Here is a 25,514-nt window from a genome sequence, read left to right on the forward strand (position 1 = left end):
GCAGGGCAAGCAACCGCTTTCTCCCTCTTTCTCTGAAACCACTAACTAAGGCGAAGGAAAATATGGGGGGAGGGGAACAGGACAAGGACTAATTCCAAGTTCCCAAGCCCAGAGGAGCCTCTTCTCTGCTTTTGTCAAAAAGAGTAATGCTGGGGGTGTTCCCCCAGCTGTCCTTTTTATAACCTCGGACTTTCTGCGCGGGAAATGTTTCTTTCTAGTGTTTGTCAGTCTCTATGTTATCTTTTAGACATGCTCACGCTGCCGTGCTGCATTTCTGAGTGGAGGAAGGCATCCAGCTTTCCTATCCAGGAAACCTTTTAGTAACTTCCCTTCTTTGCCCAGGACCAAGGCTTCCAGAGCAAAACAGGGATTGAAAAGGACAGGAGGAGGGAAAGTGTGTGCGCATGGGGAAAACCAAAAAAAAAAAGGGGGGGGGAAAGAAAACTCGATGGGAAAAATGGAACTAGAAGCTCAGGAGGCAGAGTTATACGAAGAGGCATATTTTCCTCTCCTCTCCCCCCCCACTACGATGTCCCGCTGAGGTCGGACCTGCTTCGCTTCTGCTCCCACTGCCAAGTGCGGACCTAAGTGCAGTTTCACATGGCCATATAGTAACTTGCAGAAAGTAAGAAACCAGAAAGGTATAGAGGAAATTATTTAATAGCGCATCTTAAATAACATGACAATGTCAACATGTGAACAATTTACACCTATCAAAGGTCACACAGAATATCCTGCTGTGTTTTACCATATAGCCAGTGCATATGTTTGGAAAATAGAAACAAATATTGTCCCATTAGGTGCTTCAGTATATAATCCAGGTTTAGACTTTCCTTTTTAAGAAACAGTTTGACACAGAAACAGAGGTGCAAAAGCAACATGATATATAAACAAAACAGGTTTTAAATAAGTTCCTAAGCATGTTCTCTACTGAAAGCTATTTTTTTCAAATTCAGTTTTTCATCTATAAATACATAGTACAAAAATGCAAGTTTACAAGCCATTTCTCCCAATAGAGTTATGCCATTTGAAGTTTTAAGGAGCAACATTCCTCCAACATAGGATGCATATATTTAAGAGCAATAATATTAAGTATTTACATATAAAGTTATGAAGTGTGTGAGGATATAAATTAGTAACAACACACAGACAAAAATACTTACTGTTAAATAAATAATTCAACAGCTTTACATACGAGGGTATCTATAATATTATACAAATATAATATATAAGACTGTAGGACTTGATCTTGCAGTTGCTCATATCTGACTGTCACTCAAGCAGCTGAGTAATCCCAGTGCAGTAGAAAAGCTACTTTATGGGGTTATTCCTATGCTGAAAGTCAGATGCACCTATCTACCTTCCTGAAACGGCTCCTAACTGATAGCTCGATTAGGCCCCACAGAAAGCATGGTGTGAATGAATGTATTCAGTTTTATTCTTGTGAACTGAGGTACTGTTGGCATTCGGCATCTCCTTTCAATTCCGGAGTTCCAGGAATTCTCTTTCCAGTTTTTGGATAGACACACCAGCATCCAGCAGACTCTCCATCCAGTGAAGTTTCACACTAGAATGATTAGGAAAACCAAACAAAAATCCAGAATAAGCAACCATCAGCAGAAGATCAACCATGAGATACTACAAGTAAGGGTGTTTGGACAGAATTAGGATTAGAAACTGGGGAACCACCAGGTGCAGACTTTTTTTGAGTGCAATGCTGTCTATTCTAACAAAACCTCTAACCAACATGGTTGGTTAGGGAGCCTTGACCCAAGCTGAACTCCCTCCCGTAAGAGCAACTTCAGATTTAAAACAGTTTGCCCACTCCTTGACAGACAGCAGTATAAAACAGCAATATGTTCCACTGTGGGAAACTGAGGGAAGGCAGAATATAGAGGCTAACGGTGTGAGAGCAATGATTTCGGGGTCTGATTTCGTGGTGGGAAATAGGGCTCTTTCTTTTGGGGGGAGGAGGTTAAAGCAATCTCCGTACATGCCTGATTCGATCGCAGGTCACCATGTTTGTGAGTAACACGGTGGTAACATGTCCAACACACAGGAGGCAGGGCAACACGCGTTTCTGCAGACCAACTAAAACTGCATGCCTGGCCTCTGGTACAAGGGCGTGGGCTGAGGTTTGGAGCTGTCACTGACCTTGCAGATTACTCTTAGTGTAACTCGAAATGGCTTCTTTAGAGGCCATAATGCCAATGAGTGTTGTTATAATGAGTGGTAATATAATCCATAGGCAGCACAAAGCAGGATTTTTGCTCTGCTTTCAGAAGTCTAACCTTGCTCCGGAGAGCTTTGCCACTGCCAGTGTATTTTACCTTGGGAGCTGAGAGCTTCAGGTCTCCACAGTGATATTGTATATTCAGGGTACTTCACAGGCGGCGTGGCATATATTACAAATGAACAGTGACAGGGACTACACTAATGAAATAGGTACACGGAGCTTGCTTTGGTCTGGGAACACACAGGGTTAAAATCTTTTGGAGAAGGCCTTGCATGCACCTGTTCTGTGCATGAAAAAGACTCCTGCCCCCATTTCTGCCAGCCTAGGGTGTGTGGCTCACTTTTAAGAGAAGAAGGACAAACCATCTGCTCCCACCACTAAGTATCCCTGTTTTCACAACCTGCTTTTCCAGCAGCTGCAAACTTGCGAGCTTGGGAGCCACGAGTCATGACAGGGCTGCCTGGGGCAGAACGGGGGCACCGCTGGTCCGAGCAGATGGGGAAAAGGCACGTACCTGCTTGCTGTGGTAAAAGCCGTTCTTGTTGCAGTTGGGCAAATAGAATTTGTAAATCTCCCCTTCACTTCTTTGCTGAGCTTTAGCCAATTTATACAGGGCTCGGTAGAGCTCCTTCTGGCAAGGTCCCTGGAGCAATACAATACACAGGTTGTCAATACAGAAATCACAAAGAAACCAGGCAAACAAAACATGACCAGTATGAAGCCAGCTGAAAGTTGAAAATACCTATTAGTCATAAAATCTGCACCGGGCTGTTTTGCATGTAGTTTCTACTTGTTTCAATAGGAGCACAGCTGGGAAACTCTGGCGTTGCATTTAGGCCTTTGTTTTTATTCTTTGAGGTATTTTCTGTCCGCAGAAACATGAGGATTTAAGTCCTTAAATTCCCACACAAGGAAATTTAACCTGTACTAAGTAAACACTTTAGCGCTCGGAGGGTACAATCTCTCCTATTATGGGGAGGTGCACATTGGGAAGCTGGTGTACGTGAGGCCAGCCACGTTCGCCGGGTTGCCATGGCCCTGTGTTCTGTTGACGTATGGAGAATAGGTGCAAGACATATATAGCTGGTGCAAGAGCAAACATCTGAATGTTTGTTATCTTTTGTACAAGACATGGCTGTCGCGAAAACAGAATGGGGAATGACTCTGTGGCGCTCAGATCCAAATCCAAATTGCCTAGACCGAGGAATGAAGACCTGCTTGCAACGTGCACTATCATCTCCCCTATGTGCTTGCTTGCTTTTTGGCACTTTTAAAGTCATAACTGTCGTTTATTAACAGTGTCTGACATGTCTAAATCAGTGAAAGGAGAGTGGAAAGGACTTTACAAATATTTTTACTTTGGAATGAAAATTATCTTGCCCTCTGATTTTGCAAGACCTCCCCATGTCAGGCCTGCACATAAGCAATCCCATTCAAGTCAGTGGGTTTATCTGTGGTTCTGGTTCAGAAAAGCAGAAGCCTTAAAAATCAGAATTGGAGCTAACAGGGCTTACATCTAATAACTAAAAACTGAATCAGCGCTTAAGTTCTGTTCTGAATGTTCGCAGGCTTCCTAGTCTTTTTTTCTTCCTTTTTTTTTTTTAATTGCAATTTGACTGTGGCCATACAAAACTGGGCTTCTGTCCCGTCTAACACTAATTTAGTGCCGTGACACAGGGTTGTGCAGGATGCCTGGAAGGGGTCTAACGCTGGTTCTCTGGTGCCCTCAAGTGGAGCTGGGACCTGCTTGCATGCTCCCCTCACCCCACGCACCCACTGCAGTTTTGCAGGGTTGAAGGTAGAAGCTTATCTTAATTGCTGAGCTTTCCACCTTTTCACATATGCCTACTTACTAGGGCTGCACTGCGATCAGAAACGAGCACGTTGTTGTAGTCTGGATCAGAGTGTCACCTCGTCTGCATACAGGGACTCTTTTTGGTTTCACTGAGCACTGGGCCAGGCCTTGTATTTTTAATTAAAACACCAAAGATGTCCAAGCTTGTAATACAGATTTCTGGAATTTAAGGACCCATGTTATAATCTGATATCAATTGAAGAGCAAGATTCAGCCTCTGCTAGGAGTTTGTATAATTTCATAACTGATGCACAACTGCTTTTACAGCCACTTCCATTTTGCCTGTTCCTTAGGCATCTGATCAAGGTAGTCCAAAAGAAGAAGCCTGTTTGCTGGCTACCCAAAATATTGACATCTCGGGGCTGCTGATAGAGTTTTATGCACATTTTCATTCAGTATTTTAAATCAATAGCATCTACTGAAATGATGTTTGAAAGGCTTGCAAGAAAACCCACCTGCTCTCTCCATTTCTTGAGTTCAGATATTCTCTTTGCTTTCATGTTTTCATATGCAGTGATGGCATTCCAGGGGGTGGATTTGTCCTGGCCGATGGGAAACATCAACTGATAGTTCAGCAGCTGATCCTGGGTCATTTCTGTGCTTTCTAAGGTCATATCCTCAGGTTCTACAGAGTCTGGAAAGGAATGACAGTAAGATGGAAATGTTCAGTGAGCTTGTGCCTTTACTTCTCCAAGGAAAAAAGAAGAAAAAAGGAAAAATTGGTAAAAAATAATGTTATGTGTAAGATCAACTTTAGTAGCTCTTGCAAGAATAATACTTTACATGGGCAGCACATCAAATTAAAGTTCTGTAATATACTCATGCAAGGACACATCTGCTCTTCTGTAATAAGCTGGTTATTTTATTACCCACTGGAATCGTTCGAATACCAAAGAGGAAGCTGAAACCAGCCTGCTGGAAATGAAAGATCTTACTTGACCACAGTAGGTAGAAGACACTGCTAAATGAGGAAAGACTGGAATCAAACTTTTAACGCATTTGGATTTTTATCAGAATGATGTGCTTTGGTTTCTATTCGGGAAAGGAATTGGTCCAGACTCAATGCCACAGCATCCTTTAACGTGTGCTGTGGTTTGGCTCACAGATAGCAAGGGGCAGCAGCAGATCCTGCTGACCACCGAGGATCAGATACCCAGGGACTAGGAGAAGCTGTGTGGACCCAAGCAAGTGGGGCCAATCAGCTTGTGCACCCATGGGAGGTAGCAGAAGCTCTTAGCAGTTGCGGGGACACCTCGTGGGAGCAGACTTTGACACATGCTTAAATAACTTGTTGGCTTAAGACTGCAAACAGCCAGCCAAGGGTCAGCACTTTTTTTTTTCTCCCTGAGGTGATGTGTTAGAAAAAAATTGAGTAGGAAGATTGAGGAGGAAAAGAAAAAAAGAATAAGATCAGAGAAAGAATAACATCAAATACTGGACCGTTTTAACTGAAGAAGGCTTAAACACTGAGTTTAGTGACTGCTCCCCCCGCCACCACCCCAAGCAAGAATAACTCCACTTCTACCACCAATGGCAACTGTAATTTTGAGTCAACCAAGATTATTTTTGTAATGCTATGTGACTGAGTTACTTTAACCACCAATATGTGATCATAGCAGTAATGATGCTGAAAAATAATAATAAATACTAAACTGTTGAAGCAATGCTGTTAGAAGTTCCTGCTCATCACTTAGCCTAAGATGCTCAAGCCGCCTGCCTGCAGGTTTTTGCTCAAAGCGAGATCGGTTAGCAATGAGCCGCTGAAGGTACTTTCCATGCCTAAAGCAGAGCCAAACGCAAAGCCTGTGCAGGTTTTCTCACCGCCTCGCACGACTTTCGGGAGAAGGCCGCAAGCAGAGCGCTCAAAGCATTCGCCCCGCTCCAGCGACTGTCTACGACTAATGCAAACCGAGCGATAGCATCCCAGCAACCTTACTCCGGCCTTACTCCTCTCCCCGCGCAAGGCTCGCTCCGGCCGCGGTGCGGTACCTGTGGGCTCGGCGGCGGCCTCGCCGGCGGCGGGGGGCAGGCAGGCGCCCTGGCCCCGCAGCAAGGCGCGCAGCGGGCCGGGCTGCTCCGGGGGGACGCGGCAGCGGAGCCCGCGGGCGCAGCGTGCCGTGTACACCCCGCAGGGCTGCCCCGGCCCCAGGGCGCAGGTCTGGCAGCAGCCGCAGCCGGGCTGCCGCGCCGTCTCGGGGCAGCCGGCCGCCACGGGCGGGCACAGGGCCAGCTTCTCCGGCGTGCAGGGGGCGCAGCGGGCCGGCGGCAGGCCCACCCCGCCGGCCGGGCCGGGCCCCAGCAGCGCAGGCGGCAGCAGCAGCAGCCAGGGCAGCAGAGACCGCGCGCCGCTCATTGCAGGGGTGAGCGAGGACCAGCCGGAGGGCGGCTGGGTACGCGGAGGAGCAGCAGGCGCTTTGCACGCATTCGGCTCCCCCGGGCCATTTATACAGTGGTGTGCCTGGCTATTAATCTTTAACCCCCAGTTAACGATTATCCGGACGGGAGGGCCGGAGGAGCATCATTTCGGTGGCGGTTCATGTCCCTGACCACGCTTCCCCTCCCCTTTCACTTTCCCCCTTTATCTTTTTTTCCCCCCCTCCCTTCCAGACATGCAGGAATGCTTTTATTCCCTCGCCCCCACCTCTAGCGCCGCCGTTAACTGGGAAAAATGCGGTGGGGGTGGAGGGAAACGAGCGGGGGGGGGCTCCCGGGGGGGGGTTCCCCTCCCCTTTTGCCCGTCACAAATGTCTCCTTTTCTTGACATTTGATAGAAACGTAAATGTTTTTAAAAAGCGCGGCGGTGGGGGGAGGAAGGGGAGGAGGGAAACCCCATTGAAACCGAAGCAGCTGACTTCACATTTCCACAGCAACCCGTGCAACGAAGCCGCGCTTGCTTTTTCGTCATGCGGCGGCAGGTTAGGAGGACACTGCCACGCCGAGCCGGGGGCCCCGGGGCGGGATGGGGGGGGGGATGCAGGGCGGGGGGGGGAGCTGCAGCCGCTGCACCCGCGCACGTAGGAGCCGTCGGCCGCCGTCGGCCGCCGCGCCGCTCCCCGGAGCACGCGCGGGGCGCGGGGAACGTGTCTGCAAACGCTTCCGAGAGGAATGAGCTGCTCTGGTTTTATCCCTGCCCTGCCTCCTTCTCCATCTCCTCCAATTTCACCTGAAAAAAAGAAAGGAAAAAAAAAAACTTTCCTCCTCTCCATGCAGTGGTTGTAACTGCAATAAAAGCAAAGTACTCAAACTCTACTGAGTGCTGAACAGATAATTTTATCCTGGCATTTGCAGTATGTACTAAGCTGGAAATAGCAAATTCCACTGTCAAGTCATCTAATGTAACATAATTTTTGTTTGTTCTTTTTTTTTTAATGCATTTAGTTCTCCTCTTTTGTAAATGCATCATCTGTGTGAAAGAAAGTGAAGCAAAGCTGCGGAGCAAAGCTTTATATTTTATTATTCACTTATTTTCTTTCTAGTATTCATGCTTTATTTACAATGTAGTACTTAGTGCATTTTAACCCCCTATATGCATAATTCAATTCATAAAAGTATTCTTATCGGTTACAGACATTTACAACTGGAAGAAACGTTTTCACCTAGCCACTTCATCTAATCATTTTTAGCTGTCTGATCTTTTAGCCATTTAATGGAATGTAAAAAAATTTTTTAGAAAGCTAGGGTCTGTTTAGAAGGCTCAGATTGTTTTCAGGGTCTCTCTGGATACCCAGAAGTGTGTCACCACTCAAGATCGACTTGCATTTTGAAGTATTTTAAACAAAACTAGTTTTACAGACTTTAAAAGAATTCTGTGGGATTCACATTTCTGTGACTGGGATCAGATTCTGGCTGAAAACCTGGGACACAATAATTTCTGTGGAAGAACACAGCAGGTAGACTTTTCAAGCTCTCATGCTTACTTTCATATGTAAACTTTTTTTCTTGTGCATCTTGTGTAGAAAATGATGATTCTCCTCCCACTCAATATGCAGTGAGAATCCACAGAAAAGTAGCAGCTTAGGTTCAACACCCTTCTTTCCTCCCTTAAAGTGGAAAAGAAAACAATACAAAATCCCTTGCATGAACATGAAAAAAAAATCACAAATTAAAAGTAGAGCCAGCTGGAAGATGATAATGACTCAGAGAGCTCATATGCATATGCATATGTGTGTATATTTGTTTGTTCATGTATCTATGCACGTGTATTTCTTGTTTTAGCTTGCTCGTATATGAACAGAATTGAGACTCATTCTACTACCAACTTCTTGTGACCAGATAAAGAAGAAACTTAATGCAAGAGCTCAGTTTCTTGCCTGAGTGCTGTTGACTCGCAGGCCCATGTTGCAAAGGCCGGTGTCACGAAACTTCCATTAGTTTGCGAGAATCTCATTCTTCCAAAACACCATCAAGTTTTCAGGCCTTTGGCACTTTTCATTGAGGTGGGGCAGCTGGCAGTATCTGAACTGCCCAGACATTTCCTAACAACTGGAAGCTATTTAGAGGCCAGATTTTTTTTCAGTTTATCATTTAATGATAAGCAGACAAAACCCCACAGATTATACAAAAATTTGAAGGTGTTTTTGTTTTGTTTCCTTTATAATTGCAGGTCAGCTCTACATGACAGCCTGACCCTGTTCTTTTTGCTGGCCTTGTACATTCAAACTGAGGAAACTTAAAGCTCTACTAAAGCAGACTTTGCCTGCAGATGCCTCTCTACAGGAAAGCCAGACACACATAAATCAGTCCCTTCATATTTTATTTGTATAAATACAACCCACATACTTCAGAACAGGTTGTGATAACTTAGGACAGTTTCAATCAACAAAGCAATGTTTTTGTGTAGGCCATAAGACATCAATGAAGTGAAGGTAGTGTATATGTTTATGTAGGCTCTGTTTGATGTAATACTACAACTCATATACCTGTCTCCATCTCTGACCCTGACATTGCTTTAAAGAACACAAACAGATAAGAGTCAGGAGGTTAAAAACATCCACGACGTAAAGTTGTGTTTACTGAAGGGTTTTGACGGTAATTTTTAGGTGTTCCAACTGATGCCCTCTAATTTGAACCACTTGTCAGGAGACACCACATGAATCCTAAGCAGGGGTTAGTTTTCTACAAGATTTTCTCATTGGTTTCTCAATAATTCTTAGCCAATGACCTCATTTTTTATGTTAAATGAAGTTTTTTTGGTTTTTTTTTAAAGCTTCATGGAGCGACTCATAGTACATAAAGTTTTATATAAGTTTATGTACAAGCAATCTTTATTCTCTAATCACCAGAAATTTAAGTGACTTGCCAAATAATTTCCTGCTGGGACTGTTTCTCTGGATATGTTTAAAAAAACAAACAAACAAACAATGGAGTATCCTCCTTATTTTTCTTTAGGTAAGAAACTGATCCTGAATTTAATATCCAAAACTACTATATGTAATATATGTACATGTACATATATGGCATCTAGCGTACAAAGAGAAACAGCTATGTTAGAAATACAAAACAGCTAGCGCCTTCTTCTCCGTAATTTGTCCCTCATCAATGATGCTTTATTTCAGCTATATAGATTACTAAAAATTATTTAGCAAAAAAATTATTCATAAATAATTTAAGTATTTGTTGATTGTTTGTTTTATAGTTTCTACTTTCTAACAATAACATGCATGTTACTTGATCTTTCTAGTCTGGTTAGGTAAGAAGGCCTTTTAGAATTAGATTCTAGATGTAGATAATCAGGTGCTCCAAGTTTGTTTTGCAATAATATTTTCTAATTTTTGCAGACTGACTTTTGCTAGAAAAAAAAAATTTGCTAGAATATAGAAGATAGATATTTTTAAAATACTTAACTGATTTGGGTGCAGAAACTCAATAAAGTCACTAGTGAGAGAGGAAAAGTGAGAGGCTGTCTCATGTCTACTTTAGATAGGGAAGCCTATGGACTTTCTGTGTCAAATCGTGGCTTATCACAATCAAAAAAAGAGAGGAAAAAGTCATCCACCTCCTTGGTGACACTCAAAGCATTTGGGCATTGAGTAAAATGTCTCATTGCCAAAGTCTTGTGTGCACAGGCCAGTCAGATAATTATTTTCTAACAAGAGCTACTGTACTGCCTGCAAGACAGGTAAAAGAACAGTCCCTTAGATGTGCTGCCATGGATCAGCTGCTCCATGCAATGAACGGTACAAGTGAGAGTTTGCCTACCTAGAGAAATAATCCAGAAATGCTTTGAGAAGGGATAAAGTTGCAAGCGCTCTGCAGGCTCTGAGTTCCTATGTGGGGAGTTAATACAGAAGAGCTTCAGCTTCACTCCTGCTGCTTAGCCCACACTAATAACCCCCGGGGCAGGGGTATTCCCCAGGGCCACTCATGGAAATTGGGGGTTTCGGAGCCTACCAGATTAGGCAGTAGCTCAGCAGGGGCTTTTAAAAATGTTACTGATCTCTTCAGTGTTGGCTCCAGGCACCTAAACTATCCTCAGCTGCTTAAATCTCTTTGCAAGCTTCAGCCATGGTGTTGCTGCAGGTCTGGAGAGAGGAATGAGCATTGTCGAGGCAGCGATGTGGCTCTGCCTGTCTGCAGCAGCCACAGAGAGCTGCCGGCGGCGAGGACGCGAGCCTCTGGCCTGCCATGCAGAAGTGGCCTGCCACTTCCTTAAGTGGCTGCTGTCTCATGCTCATTAAAGAAAAGATAAATTCCCAAGAGATTTTTTTTTAGCAGAATTTAAATGTAATAGATCATTCAAATACCTATTAAGGCATCTCATTCACTTTGACATTATCAAATGTAACAGTGGATATTTCACACTAGGAAACTGGGGTTTTAAAGGAACCTACTGGATTATAGCTACTGCTAACCTTAAAAGTCACTGTCATCAGAACTCCTAATATTTGGGTTACTTTCAGATTCCTGCTTTTTCCTTTTGTGTGTACAAGACTTTTCTCCTGCATGATAATCTTGGGCAGTCAGTGCTACAGCCTAAAGATGCTGTTATTTCCTCTTTATATCCTTTTAATAATGCTAATAGGAATAGGAATTAAGTCATAGGACCTAGACCACAGTAGGTCAAGAGGGTCATTTACTCTTGGTATCGCATGAAGGGGGGAACCAAAACTGGGGGAAAAACATGCCCAAACTGTGCCAGCTACAGCTGCCACGTTGGAAAGGGGGGGTGTCCTGCAGGCTCAGCAGAACACAGCACCTTCAGTCTCAGCAAGAAGGAAGGAGGTGGGCAGAAGGGCTATTCTGGTCACCAAAATGATATGTGGTTAAAACAGGAGGGCACATTTCCCTGGGTTATTTATAATTGTTTTCTATATTTAGTCTGCTCACCCTTGTGCTGGTTCTTGCAAAAAAATCAAATAGTTCGCCCAGCTGCTTCTTTGACAAAAAAATCTATTTCTGCCTTTTGTCTTGGGGCAATTCTGATTTCAGCAATACTATCCTTATTAATTATTATTATTACTGCTGTTGTTGATAATACTTAGAGTATTTTTTCAGGTTTCTGTTTCCCCAGAGGACAAGGGACAGAGGACTTCATTTCTGGTCAGTTTTGGAGAGCTCAAGGCTTGCACAGAGAACTGAAATAAAGTAGGCTGCTTTGGGGCCTCAGGGCCATCCCTTCCCTCAGGTGGTCAAACATCGTCTCCATTGAATTAGCCTCTGATATTTAACAAGCGTGAAAGCTTTTGATGCTCACTGTGAGCTTAATCTATGCGTATGTACTATTTCAAGCTCTTAGAACTGGACCTGCAGTGAGATTTAGGCACGTTCGCACTATCCGTAGGAGCAAATATCCCTGGCTTGCTTTCACGGGCTGCGAGGAGGGAGAGCAACACGACGATGCAGTAGCCAGGGTACCCAGTGCCCTTGTTCAGGCAGATCACGCTGGGCGATTTGCCCTACTTGTGGGCAAAACCATCTCAGCAAGCGCTTGGGAGAAAACTGCAGCCACTAACTCAGGGCTGAGGGTGCCGCTTGCCAGCAGAGCGCTTAAAACTATGCAGGGCCCTCGAAGCAGAGCACATTTTGCAAATAGAGGCCTGAAGGGGTTAATCCAACCTGTTATTATATCAAAATCACACCGGCAATAAGACTAAATGTCACACGAATATTTGCCTGACCTACTGTATAAATAAGCTCTGCCATCAAACACAGAAATCACACAGAGTTACTGGATTAAAAAAAAAATCAATATAATTAATGTATAATGAAACAAAGCAAAAAGCCAAGATTAGATTGTCAAAGCACTTTGTTACAGATGAAAGCAGAGTGCCTCTCTTTACAAATAGCTATTTGACTGCATTCAATGAATCACTATCATCTTGCCTTCTGTAGCAAAACCGTGTGGAAAAGAATAAAATTTCTAGTGACCCACAGCTCAGTGACTATGGGTCAGTTGCAAAATTTAAGATAGTCACAGACAGGAATTATTAGAGTGTCAAAAGCTGCTCTCTCCTGAAATCTGACTAATCAGGCATATGTAAAAATGCCTAAAGGGATAACTATAAATTTAAACCTTTGATTTGATTTTTGTTGTTACTGTTGTTATTGCAACCAGTGACTTGTTGACTGTGACATGTTTGTTTACAAAATATTCCACACACACACACTACCTCCTTTTTAATGCATTTTGCTCTATTTTCATTTGAGTATGTAGCATTCTTTTTTCCCCTGATTTGACAGCTTCCTTGGCCTCAAAGGTATCCAGTGAAAGCAAGTGCCCTAGACTCATTAAGCATATGCAACACATCGTGAGAAACCAGAACAGCTCATCTGCCGCTTAGGAGTCCTGAGTTTGCTGCCTGTGTTTTTGCTTGCCTTATTCATCTCTTCTCCAAATGAAGCTATCCCAGTCTCATCATTTGGCCAGTCTCATCTAAGGATTTTGCTCTGTGGTTTCCTTTAATCAAAGTTTTTCATCACCTAGCTGTGGCCAAAAAAACCCACCTGCTACTGAATATACTAGTCAAGGTCAGGATACACTATTAATTTATCTGCTTGCATCGTAACACTTGTAGTATAGTTTCAACTCCTATGCTCTCCGTGGCCGGTTTTCTCAGCTACCCAGGGAGATTTAGGATGCCAAACAACACTTTTCCTTTCTCCACCATCCCAGTTGCACCCCTTCTTTCTTCCCTCTAGCGCAGTTACAATTACAACACGTATCCAGCCACATTAGGAGAACGTCAAATGACTTCCCTTGCAGCATGGCAAAGCCTCTCTCTGTTGCTAAGTTATCCCCATCACCCGTCTAGCTGGTTTGTGGTGCAGTTCGTTTTTTTTTTTTTTTTTTTTTTTGAGAGGAGCAGAAAGTGCTGAAGCACCAGTCTTCTTTCTATGAATGTTCTCGTTGATCACTGATTTGATTTAATTGCATACTTTATGAGGCAATTAATTGCTCAGTGCTCTCTCAGCCGGGAAGTATACTTTGAAGCCCATTTTTCTAGGCATTTTGTAAACTTTTTTCCTGAGCCATTTCCTCTCCCAGTAATTTTGTCAGCAGTCCTGCTCATTCTTTCTTTCCTTTATCTGAAAACACACCACCTTTCCATATCTAGAAAGTTGGATTATTCTGTTTCCAGGACAGGAACCCATTTGCTTTCCTATCCTAAAGTCATGAAATACTTCTTTTTCCCCTTCATTACTGGTATCTCCTCTTTAGGAGAAGATGTAAGATGTCAGGTTTAGGAAGCTTACAGTATCTGCCAGTAGAAGAGGGTCCCTACAGGGGACAAACCTGCAATAAGATGACGAGCTGAAAGCAAAAGCCAGTTAGAAGAGGACATGTAGAGCTAGGAAAGGCCAAAAGGAGGAAATGGAGGACAACAGAAGTGACCAAAATGGCAGCAAAGGTAAGGAGCAGAAAAGACATGATTTCATTATTTCTTCTCCCCAGGAGTAATGAAGGATATCCCTTCCCTTTCCATTTCTTCAGTAAACATGAATTTTAAACAATCCAAGAAATAAAATATCAGAGATGCGAGACGGTGAGTCACTGACCTATGATGTAAGTTCAAGCTTCTTTTCTAATGAATACCTGGGCAAAGTAGAACAGCTCTGACAAGTGACACTGAAAAGCTCTGACTGCAAAATAAGGCTAGACGTGGCGATTACTGTCCTGTGACGCAGACTTGGTTTCAAGGTCCTATTTCACAGGAAAAGGGGATTTGGGATGAAATCTCCTACTTCCCATTTAGTTGTCTAGGGCCTTTAGGCATCTGTATAGTAATAAAACAGCTGAGCAACAGAGCTGAGGTTTACTGGACAGGGCAGGGATAACTATATGCTAGGAGAGGTGCCAGGATCCATGCCTAGATTTAGTTTTTAACTACATTGGAAAATGTTAACTGATAGCTTCAACTGGACCAACTTTTCTGAGGTGACTGCTTCAAATATTCCACATCTAAAATCTTGATTTGTTTGGGGTTTTTTGTAAATTCAGAAATGTTGAGGAGCAAGCAGTTTAAGAGGCATTGGTGACGGGAGCCACAGACGGAGCTAAGGGAGACTCTTGTGCTTGTATGTCTTATAGAACAAACTACACGGAGTGTGGACACTGCTGTGTTATTTATTACTCAAGGTTTTGTCTATAGCAGGAATGAAATTATGTTGTGATTTTCAGGGGGAAAAAAATCTGTTTTTATTTAAGAGAGTTGATTTTTCCACTTTTCCTTGTTATCCTAAAATTGTTCAGCTATGATCAGTTCATCTGGATCACCTATAGCAGCAATCCAGATGGACAGAGAGCGCCTAACTCTGTCAACAGTAGTGTTACCATTTCCTTCAGTGGGAACAAAACTGAGCTCATAAATCAAGGGTGAAGACATATCTATCTCTTCTTTCTGCTCTTGGTAGTGTTTTTTGTTTGTCTCCATCCAACATCATGCTTAGTCACCATCAGCAGGTAGATTGTGTAATATCCGTTCAGAAACAAATGTACTAAAAACAATTCCCTAGGTCAAGGTCATAGCTTAGCTTCTAAAGGAAAAATACTGCCCTAAAGGGGGACCCTTGGTGGGAAGGCTGTTCTGAACGTATAAACACGCTCCATGTTACATTTGAAAGAGCAAGGCTGAAGAACCTGTTGCAATTCTTGCTTCACATTCATCCATGCAGAAAATGGGCTTTTTATGTTCCTACATTTTTTCAAAACATGATGTTTTGGGGGCTAGGTTCTGATAAGAATCTAGTGTCTATATGATCTTTTCCAATCTCAGCACCTGCAATCTGTATTTGGGCTCGCTAATAAAAAATGCTAATTTTTTGGAAGTTTTGGAATCCACGGCTCCCTTTAAGGTTTATTTTTACACTGGGGCAATATTGCAATGTAAACATGCATAAAGGAAATGCAGATGAAATGAGCAGCTAACCAAACAGTAATTCATGGTTGTTGCCACTGGAGGATGAACATTAAACAACATTGGAACTGCATATTACTAGTGTCTCTCTCAAAGCGTGTTTTTTATATGTGTATACTGCAACAGAAAACTAACTGTGTCACTAAAACATTTGGAAGTCAGCTAGAGAAAGAAATGAAAGTGCAAACCCTGTAAATAAAACAAATGTTACTTTTTTCTTTTTCCCCCTTGTGGATATAGCTATATGTGAAGCATAACAATAGCAGTTATATGTCAGAGTTTCATATTCACTAACATCCTGGCTTTTAAATATTAGAGACAAGCCTTTATTTGGGAGTATCTTTGACTTGGGGATAACATGTGGCTTAGTACTGTGTGGATCTCATTGAAGTCCCCTAGTACTATAAATGACAAGTAACAATAACGCTGTTGATGTAGACAGTATATCAGTCACATTTCAGCAGTGCCCTGGAAAGCCAACTAATTCTATTCATATTTTCTCATAAATCATAAAAGGCTATCAGAGCAATAGTGTGACTTTTTCAAATTCATGAGGATCTGAATTACTGTGAGAGAAATGCTACAAAATATTTTTGCATTTCTTTTTAAACTTTCCACACAAAGGAAATAGAAGTGTTTTCCAGAATCTTGAAAGCCATCAGTTCTGTGCATCTGTCTGTCTAATACAGTTTCAGGACTTGCAAAGACCCAGTCAAAGTCAAGTCTGTGTTACCACTCTGAGCAATTTGTTTCTCTCCACTGAGGAAATCCTTTGGGACTTTACTGGTACCAACCAGCTCCAGAAATTTGGCAGGGAGGCAGCCGTTTTGTTCCCAATCAAACTCTCCCAGTGTTTACCATGTTCTAAATCTTAGGAAGTTTTACATTGTGCTTGGCACAAACCTGGAGACTTCCTATATGTTAGTAGCTATATTCCCTGGGTTTTTCCTCCATTTGACCTAGCCAAAAGTAGAGCCTGAGCAGGAAATTCCCAGCAATTACATCTCTGGCTTGCTAAGAGCCAGATCTTGGTGTAAACAGCCATTTATGACCTTTCTGCTTGGCCTAGCACCATGGAGAGGTCAGCCTAAGTACACAAAGGCACTTAGGGCTCTGACGGATGAGATGAAGAGTTTTGCTGGAAGACTGACGTCAAATGTTAGAGGGGGAAGCTCTGAAAGGCAAGGAATCCAGTCATGAAGACTGGGCAAAAAGACAAATAAGGAAGGAAGCCACTACAGGACAGACTGGATAAGACTTTTGATGGAGATATGTTAAGGTCGAGGGGCTGGATGGGCAGGAGCCAAGAGTGGCTTTGAGAGGTGATTTGGGGAAAGAACTGGCAAAAGTAAGACCAAGACTTTCTGAGATCCAGATGAGAAGCCTGAAGAAGGAACAAGTGGAACTGGCCATCTGGGAAGGTACAAATAAACAGGCGACAGAAGTGGGTCCTTTGGATTAAGTGTTGGGTCATGCGGTCAGACTAATCTGTGCTTGTCCCGGGGGTAGAGGAGGGCTTTATGATAACCTTGCAGTTGCTTGATCTTAGTTCAGCCCCTGGCGCAAATCATAGCTGCTGATGAAATGCCTGCAAACCCAAGGGTATAGCAGCACATCTGCAACCATGCCTATTTTATCTCAAGAACATCTTGGGATCTACATCAGCCAGGAGCTCTCTGGTTGCCAGAGGAACCTGAGGAGGCCTGGCAAGCAGCCGGGGTAACACATACAAACAAATACCAGAACATTAACTAAACTTCAAGCCAAGCGAGGGTGCCTTGGCCAGTGACCTGAGGGCAGCATCACTCTGCTGCCAGGCTACCACAGAGAGCTGAGACTGAGGACACTCTCTTGAGAAACCATGGAGAGTTTCATTTCAGGAATTGTTAGCAAAAACATCCTAATTCCTCTTAAATCCTGGGAAAGGTTAAAAAGCCATAACCCCCCTTGTACATGGGTTTTTGAGCATAACAACACAGCTATTTATTGGTCAGCATGTCTTGTAACACTGGTGTGGGCCATGTTTCTGCTTCTCTGCCATCTTGGGCAGGAGACATTACAAGTTTCAGTGTGTAAGAAGGAAAAGCAATGATTTCCCCTTTCCTTATTTTGCAGCTTGTGTTGAACAGAGACTTTCCTCTTAGCAGAGCCAGGTGCAAATATATAGTGCCTGGGACAGGCTGCATACCCAGTACTGTCAGGAAAGAGTATGTGCTAAAGCCCTGCTCGTGCAGGTGTGGGTGGACATAGTGCCATCAGATCCACGCTAGGTCCCTGTTGCTGATGGTCCATAAGTCACTTTGAAGCTTTAGGGTCTACCTTAAGTAACAGACAGCAGTAGGAACTAACATTAGTGCTATGCTTTTTGTCTTTCTTCTTGACTGGTGCTCCACAGCAGACTACTGCTGAGAGATAAAAAGCCATTTTGCCAATGTTGTCATCAGGGAGCCCTCCCTCACCCCTGCCCCATGCCACAGCTCCAGAGAGAAACAGAAAATCAGGAGCCCTTTGACAGGCACAGAAAAGCACCGAACACTGCCAGTGAGACAGTGTGGTGCACTTGCAATCCAGAACCAGAGCAAGTTCATTTAGAACCAACCATTCAAAACAAACTGTCATTAATTAGTAATCTCCATAGGCTGTCCCCCTCCTTGGTGCCTCTCACTATTTCCTCATCGCCCCAACTAGCAGCAAAAACATTCCCGATTGCATCAGTTTTGATTACTCTTCAGATGAGGAGATTCTCCTTTGGCTAACTAGCATTATACCCTCTGCAGCTACTAGGACAGCAGCCTCTGTCATTTGAAGAACATTAGCAATCCTAGAAGATTTGAGTACTATATGAAAGAAGGTGCTTGGCGTGAGCTTTGACAAGATCAAGAGCGATTCTTGCACAATATTTCCCCCTTGCTTCCTCATGCCAGGCCTTCAGCTGTTGTAAATTAACATTGGCCCCCTTGCGGAGGCAGTCCTCAGTTTTTACCTGGCACCTCCTAGATTTAGGAGACAAAAACAGAATTGCAGAACACCAAGAAGGGGGGGAGGGGGAGAACTTTTGGAAAGAAAGAGGAAGTCTAAGAAGCACTATAGTCTAGTCAGGTATGTGGTTTATTGGAACCAGCTATTCCTACCAGAAGGATGTGGTAATATTCATTCCAAAGATAATTCAGTCAAGCTTCTTCAATTGTAAGTTCATGTTCAGCTGCTTCCTCAATATTTTTAAACTGGCGGAGCTCCCATTCTCTTTGCTTCTTCTTCTGTTATGGAGAAAAAAATATTATTTAGCCAACCTAATCCACTCAGATGTCACATGTTTAAAACAAAACAACAATAAATGCAACAAAAACATTAGGAATAAATCCAACTAGATTCGGGATGAAGATTTCAATTCATTTTAAGCTAAGAAGGCTTTACTAGCAGAGCAGGTAGGTTTTCCTATGAGTTTCTAGGCTCCCCCCCCTCCCAACACACATATGAACAAAGCATTACAACTACACTAAAATAGCAACAGAATTTAATGGCTTCACACTGATACGATAGCCTTAGAATCTAATTTTGCTCTCTCCTCTTCCTTTGTATGGGCTTTCCACAGGGCCCTTAGCAATAACTGAAGCTGTAGGAATTTGAGATCTCACACTTCACAAAAAAAAAAAAAAAAAACTGTAAAATCTATTAAACTAAACTTTCCCCAGAAAACCCTACACTGACCAAAGGACTGCACCCAAGATATCATTTGCAACAATTGGGATGCTTTTTTAAAAAAAAAAAAAAAAAAAAAAAAAAAAAAAAAAAAGCACTGCCAAAGGAATTAAACAAGAATGTAGATAATTTCTTTCTCCATTTTTAATTGCTAACATGAAAATTCTCAAGTTTATTAAAGCCAAATCACTAATTTCTTCCCATTCTTAAGCTTCTCTTTAAAAAAATTATGTTTTTGCACTAGTGTACACAACTGGTCATGCAGGTTCACAAGGTGAAGCAAATACTGCTTTTGAAAACAGCATTCCACCCTGTCTGTGATCAGGACTGATAACACATAGCCCAGCTGGTTATGACCCAAGTCATACATTTATGCTCTGTGGATACTCATACTGCTAAAGTGGTAGATGTTCTGTTAGACATGCCCATACTACTAGAAAGATCTGGATGTACTCAACATTGTAGGAAGTAGCTTAGCTATTTCATAACATTGGGAATGTAATTACCACAAGAGCTTTAGCAATTTTCTTCTTTCTGTTTTTTGCTATTGGGGGATCTTTTATCCCTGGTATCCCAGTAACCAGCCATGAAAATCCACGCTTGGGAGCTGCTGTGACCTCCTCAGTTGTCTCAGTGGGAACTTCAGTTTTCACATCTAGGACAGCCTTGCCACTTGGATCTCCAGTTGATTCATCTGAGGCCGATACTGTTGAGAGTCTCCTTCTAGAAAATACAGCCTGAGAGCTTTGGCTTATCTTTTCACTTGACTCTTGTGAGTCAGATACTGTTGAAAGCCTTTTTGGGGACATAACTTGAGGGAAGTATGCTTCAGCACGTACTGATGATACCTGAGCTAATGATCTGCTTAGAACCGATTTTGGCACTGGGGATCCATAAACTCTCTTACTGGCATCTTGGTCCTTGATTGACTGATTTGTCAAGTCTGTAAGAGATGGCATTGTTCTCGAGAACATCGAGTCCACTGGAGTGCTGTGTTTCACCATTCTCTTTTTCAGAGATCTTTTAACATTTAGAAAGGAATCTTCTTCCTCTGACATCTCCAAGTCAGGTTTGTTGTCTTAAGAAAATAAAAAAGAAAAACTGGAATCTCCTGCTTTGAACAATGACGCTAGTGTAAAATACCTAACTATTCAAAAAACAAATCCAAGGTGTTCCTATTTTCATTGTGACAGTCTGTCTTTGATTTATACAAACAAAAAATTTCATATAATGTTCTTCAAGGGTTTAAAAGAGTCATGCTGAAAATTGAACACTAAAGGACAGCTTGCTACACATATAACACTTGCTCCTGTGCCAGCCCTCTGCATGTAGAGCTCCCCATACACTAGAATTTTTTTAAAATCAGTTTAACTGAAACTTCATTAAGACAGTGGTTTCTCCTTCAGAATATAGAGGTAACATGTTTTTGGGTTGCAGCTGCTAACACTGGCTAGGTAAATAACTGCTGCATGCAAAAGGAATTAGCATAGCATAGCAAAAGTGAAAGTCCTCTAGAAAGATGGGTGAGGAAGTTCTGTATTCAGGCAAACATCTCTTACTAAAATTTCCGTTTAATTATCCTAAAACAGGGGTCACAAACCTCTCCTTCCCTCCCACTTGCTCACTGTTTGACTTAGTTCTTATGCTGGCCCTGAACTTGAGCCTAATACAACTGTTTTATGTGCAAACCTGTTTTCTACTGAATCTACAACTCCAGCAAGATGTTTTTTTTGTTAAAGTGTCTGCTGCCCACTCCCACCTCCCCTTAAGAAAGGAAAGGAAATTGACTGCCTACATGTGAAGAAGACTAAGAAATATATCCAGTTATATAGATACAGTTAAAATAAATATCTTAATTAGGTGGCCAATTAAGTATTGCTAGTAATTGTTGAGCTCCTAAAACTCATAAAGGAGGTAATAGCTTGTAAGTTTATTCAAAACCCCATAGATCAAAGGCCTTTGGCAGAGAGGGGGGCAGAGAGAGACATTTGCTGAAGTCAAAGGCCTCAACTCTCCGCTCCTCGGGAATATCTTGCACCTGTGCAGGGTGTACAAGTTTAGCAGAGTTTCACACCCACTTTGTATTTCTAGAGAACACAGAGCAAAGAAAACAGAAAATTTAGACCCTTTAAACTCTTCAATATAGCAAAACAGTCTGTTCATACTCAGCGGGTGGGTGGGAGGGGGAAAAGGAGAGAGGGAGGGGGGAAGGAGGGGGGGAAGGAGGGGGAAAGAACCCCCTTTTATCAGTTTCATTCAAATAGCCATTTCTCCTTCTCCCACTCCTTAATAGAGATAGCTTGTGTGATGCCTTATAAACAGCACTTCCAACCAAGAGACACTACTTTGTCCTCAACAGACTTCTTTCTCCCTGTTTTGCTAGGTTGACTTCACTTAGTTGTTATTATAGGAGCTTGCTGGCAGTAAGTTTGTATGAATAATATCAGAGGGAATCAGTATAAGAAGGGGTTTGCAACTTTTTTTTTTTTAATCTAATCTAAAACATTTCTCAGCTGGACATTTTGATGCCTCACCTTTATTCACTAATGAAAAGCTTAAGTATTCAATTAAAAGCTACTTCTGCTTTTAAAGTTAACTTTTTAAGAAAGTTTCCTAACAAAGCTTCTGACAGTAACATTAAAAAGCCTTTTTTCTTTTCACAGCTCTTTTTGCACTGCAGAGACACATGCGTGCAACAAGCTTTTTCAGTTCAGCTGTTTTAATAAGACCATTATAGATAAAGTAGGGGAAAAGTCTAAAACAACAGAAAAGAAGTAAACATTTAAGAACGTTAGAGTCTACAGTTGGAGAATGTATCTTGCAGCAGCTTTCACAAAACAAAACAGCCTTACCACTCCTCCTAGGACCCCCTGATGTTTTTCACTGGTCTCCTAAATCTTAGGTGATCTGGCTTCAGCTGCTACTTCCATTCTTATAGCCCTCGTAGCTTCCCAGCATCCTTTGCTGCAGAGAGTCCCTAAATCTCACATTTAGCATTTTTGTAGAAGTTTCACTAGGAGTGTTGCTAACTGAGCAAACTGCTAAATTGAAGCCTAGGATGAAGTAATCATAGGGAAATGGGCTAGCCAGCATATCTAAAAGCTACATTTATTGCTATTTAGTGTCTGCTGCTTGCTGCTTATTTCAGTCATAGGAATATATCTAGTGATTTACTGGCTTCACATAGCTGCTTACAGCACATTGAGGCTCTGTCCCAAGACCATTGTTGATATAGTGTATCTGTTCCCATCCTGATTTTATTTTCTCTCTGTTTCTCTTACCCTAAATAAAAATGAGAAAATAAATGCTAAATCTGCCATGAAAAAATCTCTTCTTTTAAGAAACAAAGGTAGTCAGAATAAACTGACAATTATTTTGCTGTGTTCTGAATTTCACGGTGTTTGCAGCTGACGATTGTGGAAATGACTACGTTTTGTCTTGAAGCAAGTGGTGCCAAAATATCAGCTCCTAGATGACCATTGCACTGGTCTGAAATGGTATGGTTCAGGTGGAGGACCACGATTTTCATCAACAGAGAACTACAGCTGGTCTGCACACAGCGCCACTGAATTGCCAGTCTGCTCCCTGCTGGAGGGCAGTCAGCAGCAGATATAAAAAAAAACAGATATGAGGGTGTCGCGGTCCGCGGGAGTGACGGGAATGAATCATACGCATTCACAGAATGCAGGTTCAATTCCATCTTTATTCAGCAATTTGCCTATTTTATAAGTACAAGTATTCGGCGCTCTGGCCCTTGATTTGTGGTTCATACAGATTATGTCACAGGTAGCCAATCATTGCACCGATCACGCACGCAGCGGTCATGCCTTGTACCTTGCTACTTGTTTAGCAAAGCTGTCTAGCCCTTAACCTTGGTTCCCACTGGCTTCTGCTAGTTTATCTGTACTTTCTCAGGATGTATCATTCCCAACTGCACCGGTGTCCTTGGTAAAACTACTTCAAAGCACGTAGCAGTGGCTATAGCCTGAGGCCTAAGGCTTCAGCAAATTTAGCTACTTATGCTAAGCAAGTTGTGCTAAGCAACTAATCCTAAACAGTGTAGTTCCACAATCTATATTTCATATAGATTGTTGTTCTGAAGTACCACAAGGGCCCCAACACGAGGGAGCACATGTATAGATATTGGGGTAACCCCTCTCAACAAAACACAACCTGTAGACCTTTACAATCTTGGCTGACCAGACAGATCTAATTTCACAGCTGACCTGAGGTTGTAGAGCGCATTGAGCACAGCGAGGTGAAGGGCTGAGGTGATCTCGCCAGGGTTTGAACCTGTGGTTCCAGCGAGTCTAGGCATTTCGAACCTAATCACAAACCACCCTCTCTTGCTGTATTAATAATTGCACTATGAATAGAGAATTGGAGCTACCAGTTGAATATTTAGGAATAACAGTCTGTCAGTATATGGGGTAAGTCGCTAGGTTTAAATTATGTGCCCCTAAGGAACTGAAAGAGAGCTTGAGAAATGGAAGCACTTTACAATCACATGGATTGCACAAGTAAACATCCTGGAAATAAATAGTCTGTCCAGGATAAGCTATTTATTTCCTAAACTCCCAGGAGAGGTTCCTACAGGAATATTTCGAGAACTAAACAAAACCTATTTTGAGATATTTGTGGCTGGGCAAAAATAAATAAATAAAAAAATCCCCTGCAGTAAAATTCTCAGTCCTTTATAAACATAGATGAGGGTAGACCAGCCCTTACCTCATTTTGAATATTAGTAGTTAGTTTTCAAACTAGTGGCCTTGTGGCTTGGTGAGCAAAGCCACTAGGTCAGCGGCACTGTGCCTTGCAAAGCTCAGCAAGCCAGTGCCTTATATAGCACAGAGTGGGGAGTGATGTCTTGTCACAGTGTCGCAATGTTTGCACTGTCCTGCTGTGTCAGTGGGACATATCATCGCCTCTCCCAGCAAGGCAGTGATGCAAACAATGCTGGGCACTGTGAACCTCCACCAGAGCCTTTTCGGTGGGTCTGGGCAACATTGGCGTCGTTTCACAGGATCCCGTCAAAAACTCCTGGCCATGTCTTCAAGGCTTGAGGTTGCACTTTGCCCTCCCCGCCGTGTTTGCCTTCACTTTCTGGTACATCCTCTTCTTGGCATCTCCTGGTCCACCAGCACTGTCTGTAGTCGCACCATGTTATGCCAAGCCTCCTGCCTCAGTGCCTTTTCCTGCAAGCCCCGTGGAAAAGACCTCCCTCTCTCCCTTGTGAGGCCTTTACTTGCTGCTTGTTCCAGTTCCTTCCTGAGTGCTCTCAAGATACAAATTAAGAGTTTTGCAAGTTGTTTTCCCTATTATCCATGGCTTCTCTTACGTCATACAAATTTAGTTTTTTATGAAGTGATGTTACAGGGGACAGGAAGGACAAAGCCATCCAGAGATCAAAGAGAAAAGAGTCCAAGGTAAATATAAGCATGCTAAGCTCAGCAAACCAGCTGCAGTGTTGATATTACCTTGGCCTTAGTGTACTTGTAGCCTGGACATGAAATACCCAAACTTGGACATGAGTGGTGTCTTGTATGCTTCTTGCTGATCTTTAAAAAAGGACACATCATGAGTCCTTTCCTCACTCCTTTTCATTACGAAACATTCCCTTACTAAAATTACAGACCTACTGCAGTCTGTGGCATGGTCATCTTACTTCTCTGTATTCTCTACCTCATATGCTGGAGCAATAACTCATGGGTCTGGATCCAGCTGTTTGGTCTACGTTTATGTACCTTCTCCTCTTTTATTGTGCCATGCGAGATGGCACACAATTCCACCAACTTTATTATGCAGTCTCCATATATTTTATATCCAGCTTCCTGCTGCTTTATGTTTATGGCTTGAAAGATTGTTTTGTTGATCTCATTTTAGGAGATAACTTCACCTCCCATTCTAAACTGGTTCCAAAAATACAAAACCCAGATAGGAAATGATTTAAATGTCTTCAGTGCACTCCCTTGTGGGAAATATTAATTCTTAATTTCTTCCAAAACCAACAAAAGTGGGGAAAACAAAAGAAAACAGGGGTTTGTTCAAATTTCAACCCTTTCATTCCAATTCAAATGCAAGTATTCACTTCAGAGACATGGGAGTCTGTGATGACTAGCTGGCCTCATCTGGAAAAGGACAAAACTGGAGTTATTTATCAATATACCAAGGAATGGCATACATTGCTGTAGAACACCATTTCCCTTAGTGCTCTGCCCTAATCTGAGAAACCACCTCTCTTCAATTGCTGGTCCATTCATTGCTTGATTTCCAGCTCTGATGATGCTACCAACCAGTGCTTTCCTGGAAGGAACTTAGTACACTTGATGCTGAAGTGACCCTTAGTGCCTATGCTTCCCTAACATACTAT

At 42.6% G+C, this 25,514-nt stretch overlaps 2 protein-coding genes across 2 annotated transcripts; both read right to left on the reverse strand.

Annotated features, from left to right (window-relative positions):
• Positions 1 to 674: 674 nt before the first annotated feature.
• Positions 675 to 6,444, reverse strand: IGFBP1 (insulin like growth factor binding protein 1). The gene is made up of 4 exons (XM_067292438.1): positions 6,081 to 6,444; positions 4,547 to 4,725; positions 2,751 to 2,879; positions 675 to 1,567 (listed from the first exon to the last, which is right to left on the reverse strand). Exons 1-4 carry the CDS (start codon positions 6,442 to 6,444, stop codon positions 1,436 to 1,438), a joined length of 804 nt encoding a protein of 267 aa, XP_067148539.1. The 3' UTR covers positions 675 to 1,435.
• Positions 6,445 to 18,615: 12,171 nt separating this feature from the next.
• On the reverse strand, positions 18,616 to 24,306 carry CCDC201 (coiled-coil domain containing 201). Its single transcript, XM_067292175.1, has 3 exons — positions 24,255 to 24,306; positions 19,651 to 20,222; positions 18,616 to 18,702 (listed from the first exon to the last, which is right to left on the reverse strand). Exons 1-3 carry the CDS (start codon positions 24,304 to 24,306, stop codon positions 18,616 to 18,618), a joined length of 711 nt encoding a protein of 236 aa, XP_067148276.1.
• Positions 24,307 to 25,514: the final 1,208 nt, after the last annotated feature.

Source organism: Apteryx mantelli, chromosome 2 (genome assembly GCF_036417845.1).
Source record: "Apteryx mantelli isolate bAptMan1 chromosome 2, bAptMan1.hap1, whole genome shotgun sequence".
Classification (NCBI taxonomy): Eukaryota; Metazoa; Chordata; class Aves; order Apterygiformes; family Apterygidae; genus Apteryx; species Apteryx mantelli.